The sequence below is a fragment of the Marmota flaviventris genome, chromosome 11 (genome assembly GCF_047511675.1).
Source record: "Marmota flaviventris isolate mMarFla1 chromosome 11, mMarFla1.hap1, whole genome shotgun sequence".
Taxonomy (NCBI): Eukaryota; Metazoa; Chordata; class Mammalia; order Rodentia; family Sciuridae; genus Marmota; species Marmota flaviventris.
Window position 1 is genome coordinate 44,555,182 of NC_092508.1, and position 19,145 is coordinate 44,574,326.

Here is a 19,145-nt window from a genome sequence, read left to right on the forward strand (position 1 = left end):
ATCCCAGCAGCTCAGGAGGCTAAAACAGGAGGATCACAAGTTCATAGCCAGCCTCAGCAATTTAGTGAGGCCCTAAGCAATTTAGAGAGACCTTGTCTCAAAATAAAATGGGCTGAGGGTATTTCTCAGTGGTTAAGTGCCCCTGGGTTCAAACCCTAGTACAAAACAAAACAAAACAAAAAGCAAATAGATCACTGGATTCATTTTTCTAATTTAAAGAAAATCTAATTTAGATGTCCAGAAACTTGGAATATATAGCTATGGAAATAGTTTGTTTTCTTTGCTCTATGTCTCAAAATGAAGAGTTTAAAATGTCATGCTTTTCTTTTAGACATTCTGACTACTAAAATTTAAAAATTAAACTAACTGGTTATTAAATTTTAAAATTATGGACATTAAAATGAATAAATGGAAAACAAATACCAGTCTACCTTTGAAGTTGGTGAGCTTCATTGATCAGTTCCAGAAACTGTGTCAAGGTTTGTTAAATAGACATGAGAAATTTAATACAGGCTGTTAGGTTTGTTCCTTGGGTTTCATTTCTAGAATGGAGTCAGGTCCTGACATTTACTAATGTGTGAATTTGGGAAAGATTCTTAACCCTCTACATCTCAAATTTCTTTCTCATTTGTGTAATAGGAATGATAACAAAACTAGCAACTTAAAAAAGTTTCTTTAAAATTTAGAATAGTGACAGGCATATAAAATAAGCAATCAATAAGTAGTAATCACATTCTAGTTCATTAATAAGTTAATACTATGTTCAAAATTTATAAATCACAAATGTATAGCTACTAAAATATGGAATTTTTATTTTGTATTGAGGAATTTTATTTAGCCTATTATTTATTCCTAAGAAGTTTGAGATACATATTTATTGATAACTTCTTATAAAATTATGTGGTAGTTACTTAAATACCTTGCATTTTATAGCTTTTTTGAAGCCAAACTTTTTTTTAAATTGTTCATGTAATTGAGCATCTGTCAGCGGAAGTCTTTTCACTCTTAAAGTGTTCACTATTTCATTTATAGCTCCCCACCACTGTGTCTTATATAGTTGTTGATAGAAAATTTCAAGATCAAAATAGATCACATAGTAGCTATAGAAAGAAAAAAGAAAAAAAGATGTTTTTTCTAACTCTGAAATGATTTGCTACTTGTTTCTATGCCGATAAAATATTTTTTATAATAATATAGTTTAAATTGTACTTGATTATAAATATATTAACTACAGTTATTAACCATTATTAACCAAATCTTTATATAAAAAAGTATCTTCCCCATATAGACCCTTTGGATTGACTCTGTCCTTCCCATGTCAGAGATTAGCAGCATTGCTTCAAAGTCAAAACTGAGAAAAAGAGTTCCAGGTTTATATTCTGTCTGCTTGGGCTATCAGTTTTCCTGAGTGCTGAGAAATTTGTTCCTAGGGAAGTAAGTTAATGACTATGCTAGGGAAACTCATTGTTTATTGACTTGTAGAGGATAACTGGGCCTAAAGGTTCAATTACAGGAAGGTTGTAGGCAAGGCTCTGTTATGAATTATTCAGAGGCTCCTACGCTTTTCCTTGACCTTCACTTCAACTCCAATTTTCTCAACATAATATATCTCAGTATATGAATGGAGGTATGTCTGAGGACCTGTTCATTTTATTTGATGGTATCATTCTTTTTATCCACCACTACCTCCCCACAAAAGGAAATTAGACCACAACAATATAAAAGGATATCTTAATACACATCTCACAGATATAGTATCAGACCAGGTAGAGGGGCTTTTCACTTGTCCCTAGGTCCTCACTAGTGGGAAGTGCCGCCCTCATCAATGAGGACTACACTAGCTTATTAGATTCCAGCCTCCAAAATCAAGGAGCAGATATCCCGAATTTTACTTAGATTTGAGGGCTGGTATGCTCTTCAGATGATAGTGGTGATGGGTTCAAGGGCTTTAACTGTATGGTTCAAATGTGCATGCTCAATTTGTATCAGATTTTTAAGCTAAATTTTTAGAAGAAAAGAGCCCACTTTCCCTTGGTATTGTACAAGCTGATAAAATTAAGAATATTACAAAGAATATTACAAACCCCTAAGTGGGTACCCTATGCTCCCAGAGATTGCCTCCATAGATCTAGGTATCAGAAGTCATACTGAGACTGTCCTTGAACTTTGATTGAACCAGCTTTATCCAGCTCCACATCATCCAATTCCATGAGAATCACAGTGCCAGCAACCTGTCTTTTCATCTGTTTCTTCTGGGGGCTAATGCTGGCTGTTATTACTATGGGAACAAGTGCTGTTCACCACCTTTAAGACCCTGGTACTCTTAAGATCACTGCTCATGCAATGAAAAGACTTAGAAATTCAACAAACACTAAGGGTACGTGCACCATTTCCTCCTAGAAATTCTGCTTAGTAATCTAATACAAACAAAATATCCAGAACCTGTAGGAATAGCTCCTAGTCCAGAAACGGAAAAAATCAACAGATGATAAAGGTTACTGTACCCTGTGAGCTTTGACCAAGAGAATTTATAACTCCCAGGGTTGGATGCACAACAGTACACAGTAGGCCAACCATAAGGATGGCCTTAGGCCTTAGCCTAAGCAACTCCATTTTAAAGTGTCACCAAGCACACCTATGGAGCCCTCCAGTATAGCCCCCAGGCACAAATGAGTCACTTCTCTCCATCCTGAAAAACTCGGGAGTGAAGTCTCTGGCTTGTTACTCTTGCCCTGATAAGAAAAGCAAGAAAATCAGGGTGGGGACCACCAGACCAGATGCTTTAACCTCAGGATGAATAATGTCACTGAGAAATCTGGTAGCAGCTGATAGGGATTGAAAGGGTGGTCAGAAGTCCCAAAATTTAGTAAAAATGATGGAGCAAATGAACAGACATTCAGCCAGCTGCTGCACACAAGCCTAAGAGCCTGATGAGGTCCTGGACTGACATCCTAGCTCTTCTATCAGCCTGATCCCCTGTGTTGTTCTCACTTCTCTCAAACTCTATAGCAGTCTCTTGACTCTGGTGAGAAGAGGATTTCTCCCTGTGACCGCTCCTCAGCCAGCCATCAGCTCCACCGCAGGAGAAGACTGCCTTGGTTCCTGATCTGATCACCGTGGTCTGAGTGAGTGTGCATCTGTTGGACTTAAAGCCTAAGGCTTGAGACTTTAGATATGGCACTTGAGCTTAGCATGCAGAGGGAATGTCTGTCATGAGCCTATCATGATTTAGTGTGTTTGCAGTGCTTAGAATTAATCTAGAATTGTTTGCTGGGAACTGATTATGTCTATTGCAGTGCCTAGCATTAAGGATTGTCATTTTCTTGATTAAGAATCTATAGAGTGAAGTTGTATTGAGTGATATGAGTGAATAAAGCTTTGAAAAGGGCAGAAGCACATGGACATTCTTTATTTCTCCCCCTAGGCTGCATAAGTTGCACATTTTGCCCATCGCAACAGTAACACTGAACACAAAGAGATGATCATTAGAAGCACAGAAATCCAAGATAGTCAATACTAAAAGGTTAGTGGCTGAATACTTCAGCCAAGTAGCTCTTATATGACTACTGCGTGGTGACATTCTAATGTTCTTACTCAATCCTTAGTGTGGTTATCAGCAGGGACTTTAGGAAAGCCTAACTTTAAAAATAATTCCCCCCACTTTTGTCGGACTAGGAATAAGCACTTAGCTGGAGAATATGGTGAGGAGCTTATAATATCACACTTTCTGGACACATCTGTCACATTAAGTTAATTTCTAATTCTACTCTCCAACAGTAAAACAGCTTCATGGTGCTGGTATGTTCTCCAAATAGAATTAATTCGCTTCAGGAATTTTCATCTTTACACTTTGTGTTCTCAGCTCTTAAATACTGCCAAATCACTGGATATCTGATTGTATCTCCCCCCTTTTTTTTTGATTCTGGTATGATGGGAGAGTCTAAAACGAATGTGTGATACAGATGTTTCTGGGTATGACTGCAGGACCAAGTGGAATAAATTTTATTTTCATAAGAGACCAAGATCCTCCTAAGAAATAAGTCTTTTTTTTTTTTGCAATGGGGTCTCACAAGTTGCCCAGGCTGTTCTCAAAGATTCTAGGCTCAAGTGACCATCCCACCTAGGCCTACTGTCCTCCTGAATAAGCTGGGAATATAGGCATGTACCACCACACCTGGCAGAAACAAATCATTCTGAGGAAAGAGAACATCAGGATTTATGAACTTGACCTAATAAAAATGCCCCTAGAAACAAAGAAGGGATAAGATTTTGAGATGGCATTCTTTCAATCATTTGAATTACTCTCTAGTCCATCCCCAATTTAGAATGATTTCCACACTACAGAAAAGAACAACCACAAGCAAAATGACTGAAAAAAGCAGTTTTTCACCAAATTATTAGAGTTTTAATGCAGCACATCTTTGAATCCAATAAATTGGGCAAGGAATTCTTACTTCATTGAATAGGTTTTAACAAGTCTCACAGTGAATGCATTCAACTTCCCAGGCATCAAAAGGAGCCGGCCCTAGAGATGACTCCAGCCCCACAACCAGAAGCTAGGGTGTCAGAGATAACAATGGCATTGTGTTTGCCTTCTTGGGGCTTATTGGGCTTTGGAGACCCAGTGGTGGATCACAAGAAGCCAGGGCAGGAAAGGAGGAAACTGAAAATATCTCATGGTAGCTGAGAATACTCACCCATTAGTATATGAGATTCTAGGAATATTTTTATGGGGGTTGGATTTTATAGGGGACTGAGGTCCTCTAGTAATTGGTATTGAGAACAAGAAGATATTATTAGATCCCTCTACTTGTGGGTTCTTCCTTTTACTTCATGCTGGCTGGGGTCAGGAAAAAAAAAGCGTATTTTGGTTTTGAAAATTCATATCAATTAACCTATCATTCACCAAGGTTGGTGACCAAATATGCTTTAGTCAGAAACTAGAGAAACAGTTCCACTATGAAATCCCATTGCAACAACATGACAGAGTCTCTTACAGTGGCAGTATGCGTATATCAACCACACTCCTGCACCCAAACAACCTCTCACCAAGTGTAACTTATATCCTACCTGCTTCCCTGTAGTCCCAGGAATGCTGGTGTCCCAGAAGTGTAAAGGTTTACATATAAATGTCTCCAGGACATTATTCAGCTTGGGCAAAGATAGAGTGTATCAATGGGAGCTCAGTCTGTGAGTCAGAAATTTCACCTGAAGAGAGATGTGCACTACCTGGCCATTCCAGAGGCATGAGATCTGGTATGTGGATTCCATGTATGGTGGAATGATACTCTCAAATAAAAGTGAACATATCCTCAAAAATATCTCCATCCATGTGCTGACCTCCATCCTTCAAAATCATGGAGGACACTAGTCACATGGTCTTTGACTTCAGCTCTAGTACCATATGTTCACCCAGGCAGTATTCAACAGGAAGATCCACCTTTTATCTTTTATCCTGCATTTCCCTATGCCTTAGTTCTCTTATTTTCCTCATTGTCCTGCATCTTGAAACAAATTAATAAACTCTACTTTTACCTCTCCATCTCATTAACTTTTCTCCATATACCCTTCAACTCATGGTAAATACATTCTCTTTGTTTGTTGTTCTTTTTAGTTATACATGACAGTAGAATGTATTTTGACATATCATACATATATGGAGTATAACTTCCCATTCTTGTGGTTGTATATTATGTGGAGTTACACTGGTTGTGTATTCATATATGAACATAGGAAAGTTATGTCTGATTCATTCTACTGTCTTTCCCATTCCTAACTCTCCTCCCTTCCACCTCATTCATCTCATCCAATCCAATGAACCTCCACTCTCCCCGACCTTTTCCTATTGTGAGTCTGCATCTGCATATCAAAGAGAATATTTGGCCTTTGGTTTTTGGGGGATTGCCTTATTCACTTAGCATGATAATCTCTAGTTTCATCCTTTTACCAGCAAATGCCATAATTTCATTCTTCTTTAAGGCTGAGTAATATTCCATTGTGTATATGTACCGCATTTTCTTTATCCATTCATCTGTTGAAGGGCACCTAAGTTGGTTCCATAGTTTTAGCTATTGTGAATTGAGCTGCTATAAATATTGGCATGGCTTCATCACTGTAGTATGCTAATTTTAAGTCCTTTGGTATAAAACTAGGAGTGGGATAATTGGGTCAAATGGTGGTTCCATTCCAAGTTTTCTGAGGAATCTCCATACTGCTTTCCAGAGTGATTGCACCAATTTGCAGTCTCATCAGCAATGTATGAGTGTACTCCTTCCCCTGACATCCTAGCCAACATTTCTTGTTACTTGTATTTTTGATAATTGCCATTCTGACTAGAGTGAGATGGAATCTGAGTAGTTTTGATTTGCATTTCTCTAATTGGTAGAGATGTTGAACATTTTTTCATATATTTGTCGACTGATTGTATTTCTTCTTCTGTGAAGTATCTATTCAGTTCCTATGCCCATTTATTGATTGTGTTATTTGGTTTTTTTTTTTTTTTTGGTGTGTGTGTGTTAAGTTTTTTGAGTTCTTTATATTTCCTGGAGATTAGTGCTATATCTGAGGTTCATGTGACAAAGATTTTTTTCCCATTCTATTACATGTCAATTTTATTTTGTTACACATGGATTTCCAGCACTATTTGTTGGAGAGACTGTCTTTTCTTCACTGTATGTTTATGGTGACTTTGTCTAGTATGAGATAACTGTATTTATGTGGGCTTACCTCTGTGTCTTCTATTCTATACCATTGGTCTTCATATCTGTTTTGGTGCCAATACCATGCTCCTTTTTTTGAGAGCCATCTGTAGGCTGTGTGTGGACTACATCGGCATCGCATCCTAGTGAATAGGAGAATCTGGTGTCTGGGAACTTCTAGTGGAAATTTCCTCCAGCCAAGACTGCCCAGACACATTGTGAGTCCTGTTCAAGCTCTGCCCCAGGTCCCACAGAACCCGAGGTGCAGTGACCTGCTGTAGCCACACAGCCTCTCAGAGATGGGTGTTACCTGCTAAGATGCCAATCAACCTGCTGACTGCAAGACATCATAAAACAAGACTCCACCCCTGAAACCTTATTCCTGACTTTGAAAAAAAAAAACATGGATGGGAGTAATTTTTAAATTGTCTAGCTCCAGCTCCTGTTTGGGCTGGATTTATCAAGCACTCTACCTTAAAACTATAATTCTGAATTTTTTTGTCTTTTGTTCTTCACTAATTATATCTGACATTTTCTCTGGTGATTTACACCCTCATGGGCAGGAAGAAGAATCCCCTAGTGAGGTGCTTGCCACCTCCCCATAGTTCTTGTTACCATAGCTCTATAGTATAATTTAAGGTCTGGTATTGTGAAGCTTTCTGCTTCATTTTTTCTTGCTAAGGATTGCTTTGGCTTTTCTGGTCTTCTTATTTTTCCAAATGAATTTCATGATGGCTTTTTCTAGTTCTACAAAGAACATCACTGGAATTTTAATAAAAATTGCATTAAATTTGTACAGTGCTTTTGGTAGTATGGCCATCTTGACAATATTAATTCTGCCTATCCAAGAGCATGGGAGATCTTTCCATCTTGTAAGGTCTTCTTCAATTTGTTTCTTTAGTGTTCTGTGGTTTTCATTATAGAGGTCTTTCACCTCTTTTGTTAGATTAATTCCCAAATATTCTATTTTCTTTGAGGTTATTGTGAATGGGATAGTTTTCCTAATTTCTCTTTCAGTTGATTCATCGTTGATGTACAGCATTGCAATTGATTTATGGGTGTTAATTTTATATTCTGCTACTTTGCTGAATTCATTTGTGAGTTCTAGAAGTTTTCTGGTGGAATTTTTGGGTCTTCTAAATAGAGAATCATGTGGTCAGCAAATAGGGATAGTTTGAGTTCTTCTTTTCCTATTTTTCTCCCTTTAATTTCTTTCTTTTGTCTAATTGCTCTGGGTAGAGTTTCTAAGACTATATTGAACAGAAGTTGTGAAAAAGGGTATCCCTGTCTTATTCGTTTTTAGAGGGAATGCTTTCAATTTTTCTCCATATAGAATGATGTTGGCCTTGAATTTAGCATATATAGCTTTTACAATGTTGAGGTATATTCCTATTATCCCTAGTTTCTCTAGTGTTTTGAACATGAATTGTTGCTGTATTTTGTCAAATGCTTTTTCGACATCTACTGAGATAATCATGTGATTCTCATCTTTAAGTCTATTAACAATGATGGGCCCTCCTCTAGGTCCCTTGCCTAGGCTCCTTGCTGGGGTCCTAGCCCCCACCCCACCCACACCCGTCCTGAAGCCCTTCAGGCTGTGCCCTCTTTCAACCCTCCTGTGGTTTCTGCCTCTCCCAGACCTGCTTTCCTGATCTCCTTTCCAGGATGCTCACCCATTGCTTCATTTCCTCATGGTGAACCAACCTTGCATCCCTGGGATGAACTACTTGATCATGGTGCACTATCTTTTAAATGTTTTTATATGCGATTTTCCAGTATTTTATTAAGAGGTTTTACATCTCTGTTCATGAGGGATATTAGTCCGAAATATTCTTTCCTTGATGTGTCTTTGTCTGGTTTTGGTATCAGGGTGATACTAGCTTTATAGAATGAATTTGGAAAGGTTCTGTCCTTTTCTAGTTCATGGAATAATTTGAGGAGGATTGGTATTCTTTCTCCTTTGAAAGTCTGATAGAACTCATCTAATAATCCATCTGGTCCTGGGCTTTTCTTTGTTGGTAGACTTTTGATGGTGTCTTCAATTTCATTGCTTGCAATTGATTTGTTGAAATTTACTATGTCCTCCTAATTTAATTTGGGTAGGTCATATATCTCTAGAAATTTGGTAAGTACACTCTTTAACCAAAACGCCACTAAAATTCTCTGATTAAATCATCAGTCTGAAATTGACTCAGTATTTTTTTCCCTCTGTTTCATTTGATGCTTTTACCTGTTTCCATATTCTTAAAATTCTCCCCATTTGGCTTCCATGCTGTCACACACTCCTGGTTCTCGTCTACCTGTATCAGTCCCTCTCAGACTCCTTTGCTCCCTCTTCTCATCTCTCTTAAAAGTTACTATGCTCCAGAGTTCTAGACTTGGTCCTATCCTCTCAACTACCTCCACACCTTCAAACAAACAAAATCTTCTTAATGCTTTTAATTCTCAACCTGTAATCCAAATGTTTCTTCTAAGCTCTAAATCTCATATTTCCAAAATTCAGTGTTGAAAGTGTAAAAATTCAAGAACACAGCACATACAAGATCTTAGATATACTGGGAGAAAACATACCACTTCAAAAAATTGACAGGCATAACAAACTGGTAGAAAAGGATTTTAAACCATATTCTTTTTGGAAATGGAAGTGTTGTATAACAACTCTACTGCTTTCAGTTATCCCAGAGGATTTGCTTCCCATCTCCATTCTAATTTAACCACTCTGCTAATTATAAACTCTAAGGATTAACATACAGAACGTATCAAAGTTCAGAAATAACAACAATAACAATACTTTGTTGAGGCAGTATGATGTTGGCCTTGAATGAGGCCATTATTGTTCTAGGATCACCAACATAAGGTTTTAAGTTAGCCTGAGCATTTTGCCACTTTCCCTGTTTCCTGCTAATATACAATATGTGATTAGTGTGAATAACTACTGAAAGTTCCTTACCTTTTTCCATGAAATTCCATAACTGGTATTGAGTAATATTCTTTGTAGCCTGAATCATCTGCAAACGTATTAGCAGCACAATCCCGTATTTTCTCTAAATTTTTCTAAAATATGAGTTATGTTACTAAGTACATATCTTTAAACAAATCTAAAAATTATGACTACTTTAAATGAAATTGTATATTTATAAATGACAAATTTTTAAGATAGTAGCTTAGAAAATCCTGGTAGTAATAACTGTATGCATCCAATCCCTCCTTTGAGAATGAAGGATACAACACAAAAGGAAAAAATTATAATAAAGACAAGGTAAAGAAGCAATGACAATTGAAATGTGTGATGTCTATATGAAATTTCAGGTGAATAATTACTATTCCCAAACTAGAAGGTGTCTTTTCTAAGATTAATCTTGGAGGGAAATGGAAGAATTTTAGTCAGTATATTCATAGTTTTCTACTTTACTCTTAACTATTCTGAGACAAATATGTTCCATTGGAAATATGTAATTCTGACAGGATAATAAACATACCTAGTTTATTTGTCACTTTATCCCTGACGTACAACATAGTTCCTTGGATATTACTTAATTCATGTATGTCAAAATAATGTGTGAAAAAATTAGTGAGTTGTAAGAATAATTACACAGTGCCTGTTGCAACATAAGCTCTTTCTGGTTGAAAAATAGGATAAAAAGAGTTGTGAAACAACAAACCATCTCAGGAATGATAACAATTTAAACCTTAAAATCTTCCAAAGCACTCTCAATTGAAGGGGTACTGATATCAAATTCAATTCCTCCATGAACATGAAAATATTGATTCTCTTTGTAGTGAAAATGCTGGCATTTAAAATCTCGTCCATAAATAAATGGAGGCAGTTCTCGCTCGGTCTTGACCTTGTCATCTCCAAAAATGAAAACAAACACAAAAATTTTATTTAAAAAATTAATAACACATCAACAGTCATATTTGGAAGATCTAAATTTTCTTCATATAAGCAAAGTTAAAAAAATTCCACATGAAATTAAAATTTTGGCAATTACAGTTTAAAAAATTACTTATGTTCTTTATATACATGACATTAAGAATATATTTATATCATGCATTTTGGTCATTTCTGTAGTTTTAGTGTACAGAGATCTCAAAGGTATAGTCAAAACATTATTCTACTTGCTAATTTCTGTGAATGAGCTCAAGACTGATATTTTACCCCTAATTATCACAAAAGATTGAAATTTGGTGCATTAGAAATCTTTGGTTAAATAAACAAAAAGTTACCTGAGTTAGTTTAGGTAAAAGGAGACACTATAAATAAATAGATGGATATTTCTCAAATGATAAAAATAACCAGCCTATATTTCTGGAAAGTAATGAAACCATACATATAACTTATTTAAAATAACAATTTTCTAAGATAACAGCAAGGATTAGATTTGTTCAATATTCTGACTGAAAAATTAGTGGATGGTTTCATCAATATAAGGTACATAACCCATTTTTTTGGCAGGGGGCCCAGGGATTGAACTCAGGGGCATTCAACCACTGAGTATCCCCAGCTGTTTTTTTAGAAACAGGTTCTTACTGAATTGCTTAGGGCCTTGCTGTTGCTGAGGCTGGTTTTGAACTCTCTATCCTCCTGCCTCAGTTTCCGGAGCCACTGGGGGTTACAGGCATACGCCACCAAGCCCAGCCATGATGCATTTTTTAAAAATTATTTTTTAGTTGTAGGTGGACACAATATCTTTATTTTATTTATTTGTTTCTATGTGGTGTTGAGGATGGAACCCAGTGCCTCACACATTTGAGGCAAACACTCTACAAAATACAACCTTTGCTGTAATCTCTGGTAGGTACAGATATCAAGATAATCCTGAGCTACAACCCCATAATGCATTTTTTAAAAATATATTTTTAGTTGTAGTTGGACACAATACTTTTATTTATTTTTATGTGATGCTGAGAATCAAACCTAGTGCCTCACACTTGCTAGGCTAGCACTCTACTGCTGAGCCACAACCCCATCCCCTATAATGCATTTTGAGAACACAAAATGCATAGAATATAAAAATAATTATGTATGTCACATATTTTTCATAACATTGGAGACATTAAATTTTGTTTTCTTATTCTTAACATTTTACATACCTAGAACCACATACTTGAAAAAACTGAATTTAAATATATATTTAATGTATATCTTATATTTGACTTTTGGTGATATCTTACCTGAAAAAGGCTGAAGCAGACCATTTAAGTATGGGACTTTCATCTTCTTTTTTAAACTCAGTAAAAATGGAATCAGAAAACATATCAACTTTAGATAGCCTATGCCTCTTCTGATTTCACTTTTCTTCTCAAAGTGTTTTTGAATAAGTTTTTTTTGAAGATACAACCTTTGCTGTAATCTCTGGTAGGTACAGATATCAAGATAATCCTGATTACATTGTATAGCATTGGTAAGCCAATAGGCTGTATCAAATATAAAGACATTTTCACATTGTTGAACTTGTGTGGTACTGAATGTCAACTTTAGCATAATATATTCAGCATATTTCATAAATACAGCTTTTTCTTCAGGACTGTTGGGATCATATGTTGGATCTTCATTCAAGTCTTCATCATAGATTCCATCAAAGTCTGGATCTTTTGTAATATCAGTCACACCTTCACAGAAAAAAAAAAGAAAAAATTTAAATGGTAAAAATTTCATATGTGGCTTCTGGATAAATACAGCAGATTGTACATATGGTTTCATCTTGAAATCCTGTTAGGATGACAGTAAGGGAATAATAGATGCTAATAAAAAAACACAAGATGAACAGATGACTGAGTGAGTTTCTAAGCTGTGGTTTTGAACTGATAGATAAAATTTCACTAGGCCAAGACTGATTCCTAGTAGTCTGCTCTCAGAAAAAAAGAGTTGACTTCCTGCACAGTTCCTGGGAAACCCACTGTAGCTCTGTATTTAAGGCATTGCATAGTTAATCACAAGGTTTGAACCAAGTTTCCATTGATGTCAAGAATGGAGGTGCTAGCCAGGTGTGGTGGCGCATGTATGGTGGTGTACGTCTGTAATCCCAACTGCTTGGGAGGCTGAGACAGGAGGATTGTGAGTTCAAAGCCAGCCTCAGCAAAAGCAAGGCACTAAGCAACTCATTGAGACCCTGTCTCTAAATAAAATACAAAATAGGGCTGGGGATGTGGCACAGTGGTTGAGTGCCCGAGTTCAATTTCTAGTACCCGCCCGCCCTCAAAAAAAGAATGGAGGTGTTGTTTTCCCAACTAGAATTATGAGGTACAATCATGCTGCCAGCTTGCCACCATACAGCTGCAACTACAAGATTCGATATCAGTTCCTTGAGCATGCCAATGGAGAGGTACTATTACTGTGTGGAAATCCTGATAGAACCCATCCAGCCTTTCTGATACATGAGCAAATCTGAAAAAGTGAGAACATTAACCACTCCTGCCATGCAAACTTTCACCAACGGGGGACAGGAACCAATAGATGGATAGGTAGTCTTCTCTTCTATCCTGTCTTAATCCATTTGAGCTACTATAACAAAATACAGCACAAATAAGTAGCTTAGAAACAACAAATTTATTTCTAATAGTTCCAGAGGCTGGCAAGTACAAGATGAAGTCAGATTTGGTGCCTGGTGAAGGTTCATTTCCTGGTTCATAGATGGTGCATTCTTGCAGGCTAGAAATGTCATGATATGAGAATAATGTCTTAATTTATTTGCATTTTATTTACATGCCTTAACTGGTTTTGGAGGTCCTAAACTACTGTCAGTGAAAGCATTTCTGGATGAAATTTAACATTTTTAAAGACTGTGGTCATGCCATATTATCTTCACCGATGAATCTACATGATGCCAAAATATTGGTGCCTTTGAGAAGAAAGACCAGACCAATCAAAGAAATGCAAAACCTAACAGAATTCACTGGATATTACTGGCAATGTTTATACTTTAAAAAATATTTGTTTTTGTAATTGTAGATGAACAGCATGCCTTTATTTTATTTATTTTCATGCAGTGATTGAACCCAGTACCTCACATGTGCTAGGCAAGTGCTCTGACACTGAAATGTAGCCCAGCCCTGTTTTGTACTTCTTGACCCTAATCATCCTAATTAAGAACCTGAATAAGACAGTGTCCTTTAGGTTCCAGATACAGCTAGCTATATTCTTTTAGGGTCCAATGACCCTCCAATTCTAGGTACTTTGTATCTATTCAGATGGTGCTAACACCAGCCAAGAGAGAATTTCTGTCTTATACTCACTACTCTTAGAACCTACTCTCTACTAAGTTGATTAGCTTGCATAGAAATGAGAGCTATTAGTTATCTCAGCTACCTTTGAGTCATGGAGGTACTTAACACCTCTGGAAACCCAGCCGGTAGCAGGTGAGTTAGGTTTCCTTCCTGTCATTATGCACTTGAACTTCACAGCATTTCAGACATACATACTGTAGTTAATGGTACAGATAGCAAACAAACACCTCTGTGTTTCAGCTTCTGAGATTTAGAGGTGTTGTGTAGTGCTGGAGGTGGTATTTGGGGATGACTACCCAATTGTAGCCATTGTACTTAGATCCCATAGCAAGTGGACACCCGGGATATTCTAAATGTGGAGCACGATATACAGGAAATTTTAGGTGGCCTGCATATCATGATATTCTCTATTATGAAAGCATCTGTGACACCCTTATTGAGGGGCTTCTCTCTCAGTAAAAATGATTAAATTCCTGGGGGATACGCATGTTATATTTAATCTCCAATCTGATCTACCTATAATGGTAGCAACCCTCCTAATATTATGTATAACTATTTATTCCCCATATAATTATTCATTGATTCAATTCATTTAATGCAATTTAACAAATATTTAAACACTAAACTTACAAGAATAAATAAAGTAATTTGGGCCCTATTTTCATAGAGCTTATACTAAAGCTTATTGTTTACTTGTTCTTAACAGACCTTATTTTGGTGCTTTACAAGAAATAAAAGTTCAATGAATATTTGAAAAATAAATATATCAAATGAGAGTCCTTTACAAATTTTTGTATGTATAATTTCTGATTTAACTATCAATGACAAGGAAGAAAAAAAGATAAATCTATGAAACTAGCTTGTCATACGAATTTTATTTATGTTCTACCAATATTAAATCTTCCAAATTTTGTTGAGATACTAATAAGTAACTAATTTGCTTTTCTTTCTTTTTTTTGGTGGTACTGGGGATTGAACCCAGGGCCTTGTGCTTGTGAGTCAAGCACTCTACCAATTGAACTATATCCCCAGCCCTTTAATTTACTTTTCAAGGCATTTTATCTAGTAACAAGATCTACACTGACCAATTAAAGTATTTACTTTATCAAATAATTTTCTTCCCAATTGTATATTCCACTCAGATAAAAGTGGTTCGTTTCCATCTGCTTTACTATTAAAAGCTTCAGTTATCAGATATACTTAGTCAAGGGAAATCTAGATAATTGGGGAAGAATATTAATCTTTTCCTGCCTCAGTAAGTTTATGCAAAAATAATAATAAATAAAAAGAATAGCTAAGAAGGAAACATCTGAATTGCTGAAGGATGGGCTGTCATCTTTTTTTTTTTAGTTTCAGATATGATAAAGTCTATCACTATGGTCTCTCCTCCAGTCAGATGAAATTACAATGCAGATGTACAAAAATTGAGATTTATTTTTTAAGCCTATGCCCAGAAACTCTGGAAATCAACTAGAAAGTTATTAGATATATTTGATCAATGAAAATAGTTGGCAGCAAGATTTGGGACACTCATGTCCTATTTTTCTCCTTATTCTACTGGACCTTCTGCAAAGGTATCATAAATAAAACGTTTTTTTTAAAAACTTTGATAAAAAATTATATAAGCTGATGTGGATCCAACAAGATTAAATAGAATCTATTGTTTATATTCAGGCTATAGAAAGTATAGCCTTGATGAGGAAGAAATAAAAATTAAATGAACTAAGAAAAGCTTCATGAAACCTAATGTTACTAAAATACCAAGATCTAGTTTTGCTAGTGCATATTCATTCTCAACTTGGATTCTTACATAATTCATTTTTTTGAGGTTTATAAAAAAAAACCATAATGTGAAAAGTTAACCACTCTGGTAATCATTTTGTTTTCAAGTTTGGAGATTTTTCTCATTGCCCTCAAGTTCTACTCTTTTCTTGGTTCTATTACTGATTTTCCTGCTTAGGTTCCATAAGATTAAAAAGTACAAACTGGAAATTATCAGGTGGTTTGGAGTCTGATCCATTCGGCAGTAACTGGAGACTAAGATGAAAGAGGCAAGATTGGTGGCATTTCTAAAAAAAGTCTTATTGAAAATAGTCCTTGGAATTAAATCTTTTAGAAATGACTGCTATATCTAGAAATTTATATCAAAAAATAAAGGCGATATAAGCTGAGCCAAAAGTAAATGATTCTAAAAATGGTTTCAAATAAAAATAAGAAGTATTAAATTCTCTTACCTGCTGAACTAAACTCTGCAAAAATATCTTTACTTGTTTGAGGTTTCCCCTCTGGATCAATGTCCATAATGGTACGCCACAATTCGGAGAATCGAGCTCGTTTTTCTTTGGGCATGTATATTCCATGCCACAGTGCTTTCAACATGTAGTCAATATGGATCAGAATTTGCCCAATTCTGGTATCATAATAAGCTGGAGGTAACTGGCAAGAAGAACTCTGATCATAATTAGCTTCTAAACTGATTGAAGGGATTTGATTTAAGCAATAAATTCCAACAGACAATTCCCTTATGATCTGATGGACTTCTCTGTAGTCTAATAGGGCCCTTGGGTCCATAGGAGTCAGTAAGATTGCTGTGGAGAAGCCCACGTTATTCATTTGACTCATAAGTCCACATGGCATGTCCAGTGGAGAGCGAACATCATCTTTGGCAGACAACCAGCTAACTAGTGCTGTAGTTAGTAACTCTTGTACTTCACTCCGGTCATATTTTTCAAAAAAAGCAGAAGCATTTCTCTGTACTGCTAAATTTTCCAGGTAAATTTCTTCATCTTGAACTTGATCAAATCTGGGTATTCCTTTTTTGGACAATCTTAACATTTCTAAGTAAATGTAGTGTGTCCTTTTTGAAGTTTTCTGCAATGGATTAAAAGGAAAGAAAAACAATAAAATTTATTAAGGGAATGAAGCTGGATTTTCCTAGAAAAATTTGTACCTTGTATCTTTTTAAGGTCGATTTTTTGTCATGGTCAGCCATTACATTTTTTTTTTTTCAATCTTAAATTAATTGCAGCTTTAGAGAGCTGCTAATGTGGGCATCACACTCGGAGAACTCAGCTCAGCAAGATAGGAATCATTCTGCCCACTTCACCACATGCCTGAGGTTTCACACCTTTCAAAATCAGAGACCAGGTGTGTCCATACTCAAGGCCAAAACCTATGGTCACCACCAGGTCGCCTCTGCCACGGACACTGAAAAGGACAAGGAAAGGGGAGAAGCTTACTATGAAGTAACTATTTTCTCCTCTAGGCAAGGAAAGCTGTGTCCGCCATGGTTCCCCGAGTATTCGGAGAAGCCGGAGACGGTAGTTTCCTGGCGAGGCTTCTTGCTAGCTCTGGAGTTCACCGACAGGACCTCCAACCAGGAGGAGCAAGCTAGGGAAGCTCCAGAAAGACTCTGAGAGGAACTTCCTGGGACGGAAGGCCTGTTGGGTGTGGGGGTGTCTCCTCCCGGCTCTGTGGCTCTGCTGGCCCGCAGACACTGGGCTGGTGGTGCCAAGGCCGGGATGGAGGCCGTTGGTCCACAGGCCTTGGGAGAAGCCAGAGGCGCCCCAGGTGAGCTCGCGCGATAACTGGGGCAACCGGTGGAAGAACTCTCGCGTGTATCCTGCCACACTGTCCGCAGCCAGCCTGTGGTCATTTGTCACTGCTCAGATTGCACTGTGTTGAAGAACCACCTGACCTCTTTCTAGAATTCAGTCCAGCCTTAATCTCTGGGCACTGTGCTCCTGTTTCTACTAACACACACACACACACACACACACACACACACACACACACACACACACATCCCACAGAGTGGCAGAGGCAAAAGCCCCAGGCTGTGAGAAGTCCCTAGTTAGAATCCCATCTTCATTATTTTTTTTCATTCAGTAAGCATTTATGGAACTTCAGTTATTGAACCAGGCACTGTGGAGACCCTAGAAAACAGGGCCAACAAACACAAAACCCCCAGAATCTCTCAATTAAACAGATAATAGGTGTATTTGCCAATGTAATTAATTTAAGATGCAATGACAGTACTTGAAAGAAAGTTCACTTATACCAAACTGAATTGGAAAAGGCTGCCTTAGAAGTTACTTTTAAATGGGCCTATAAGATGACAAAGAACTATCTAAGCATGAATTGAAGTAGCTTTTCACGGAGAGGGGACAGCAGGTGAAGAACAATTGAAATGAGAAAAAGGTTGACATTTTTGTGAAGCAGAACAAAACCTTGTATAGTGAACAAGAGATATGGGCATAAAATGAGACTGTAGAGGTAGGTGAGGGACAGATCATGATTTTGAACTTGTCCTAAAAGACTGGGCTAAGGTGGTGGTAGTGGATATGAAGGTGTCAACATTGTGAATGGATTTGAGAAATAATGAGGTAGTCTATTTGAAATATGTTAAATAGTCCTTGAAAAAGTGGTTTCAAAGCCACCCTGGAACTTTTGTCAGGAGCCATAGGGTGTCAGGATAGGATTATGAACTCAGTTGTGGACACAATTCACCCCAAAGTACCTGGAAGAGATTAGTAAAATATGTCTTGCACCTGGGCTAAGAGCGGTACTTGGGGTAAGGTGTATAAATTTGGGCAAGCTTATGGTAATTGAAGTCCGGGGAATGTTGAAATCACCTAGGGAGAATGTACAGTTGAGAACCTGGGATAAAGACCTATGAAATTTAACATTTAAAGGTCAGGTAGAGAGGGTATGAATCAGCAAAGAAGAGAATCAAAGAATAGCCGGGAAGGCAGGAGGAAAATCAAAATTGGTCAGAGACCTAGAGAAGTGTTTCAAGAATTAGGGAATGGCCAGCTTCATTGGATGCTGCTGCCAGATCAGGGAACATGAGAAATTGAAACTCTTAGTACTGAGTTTAGTAACATGGAGGTCCTTGATGACTGTTTGGGGCAGAATATCTTTTACACCAACCATGTCATTATTATAATGAATATTAGTAAATATGTAATAGCTATTCCAAGACAAGTGATGTCAAACATCACTATCTCCTTTTAAGCAATTTGTGTTTGCACATAAGAAATATATGTAAATTCTTCTTGTTAAAGGCTTTTTGTTCAGGTAACAAAATGGTTTGTTCTATGTTCCTCAAATCTTGGGAAAGATTTATTCCTTTGTTTAAAGATTAATACAGAACTTCATCCCAACGTTCACAAGATTAAATTGCAAGAAGGCTGTAAACCAGGACTCCTGTGGATTAAA

General features: G+C 36.9%; 1 protein-coding gene across 1 annotated transcript in view; it reads right to left on the reverse strand.

The window, feature by feature from the left end:
* The window catches only part of Ankar (ankyrin and armadillo repeat containing), a 70,137-nt gene extending 53,377 nt beyond the window's left edge, over positions 1-16,760 (reverse strand). Inside the window, exons 1-5 of the mRNA XM_027925003.3 lie at positions 16,160-16,760; positions 11,874-12,311; positions 10,388-10,551; positions 9,649-9,752; positions 920-1,100 (exon numbers count right to left, since the gene is read on the reverse strand). Of these exons, the coding sequence (XP_027780804.2) occupies positions 920-1,100; positions 9,649-9,752; positions 10,388-10,551; positions 11,874-12,311; positions 16,160-16,760 (1,488 nt within the window). The remainder of the gene's footprint in view (positions 1-919; positions 1,101-9,648; positions 9,753-10,387; positions 10,552-11,873; positions 12,312-16,159) is intronic.
* Positions 16,761-19,145: the final 2,385 nt, after the last annotated feature.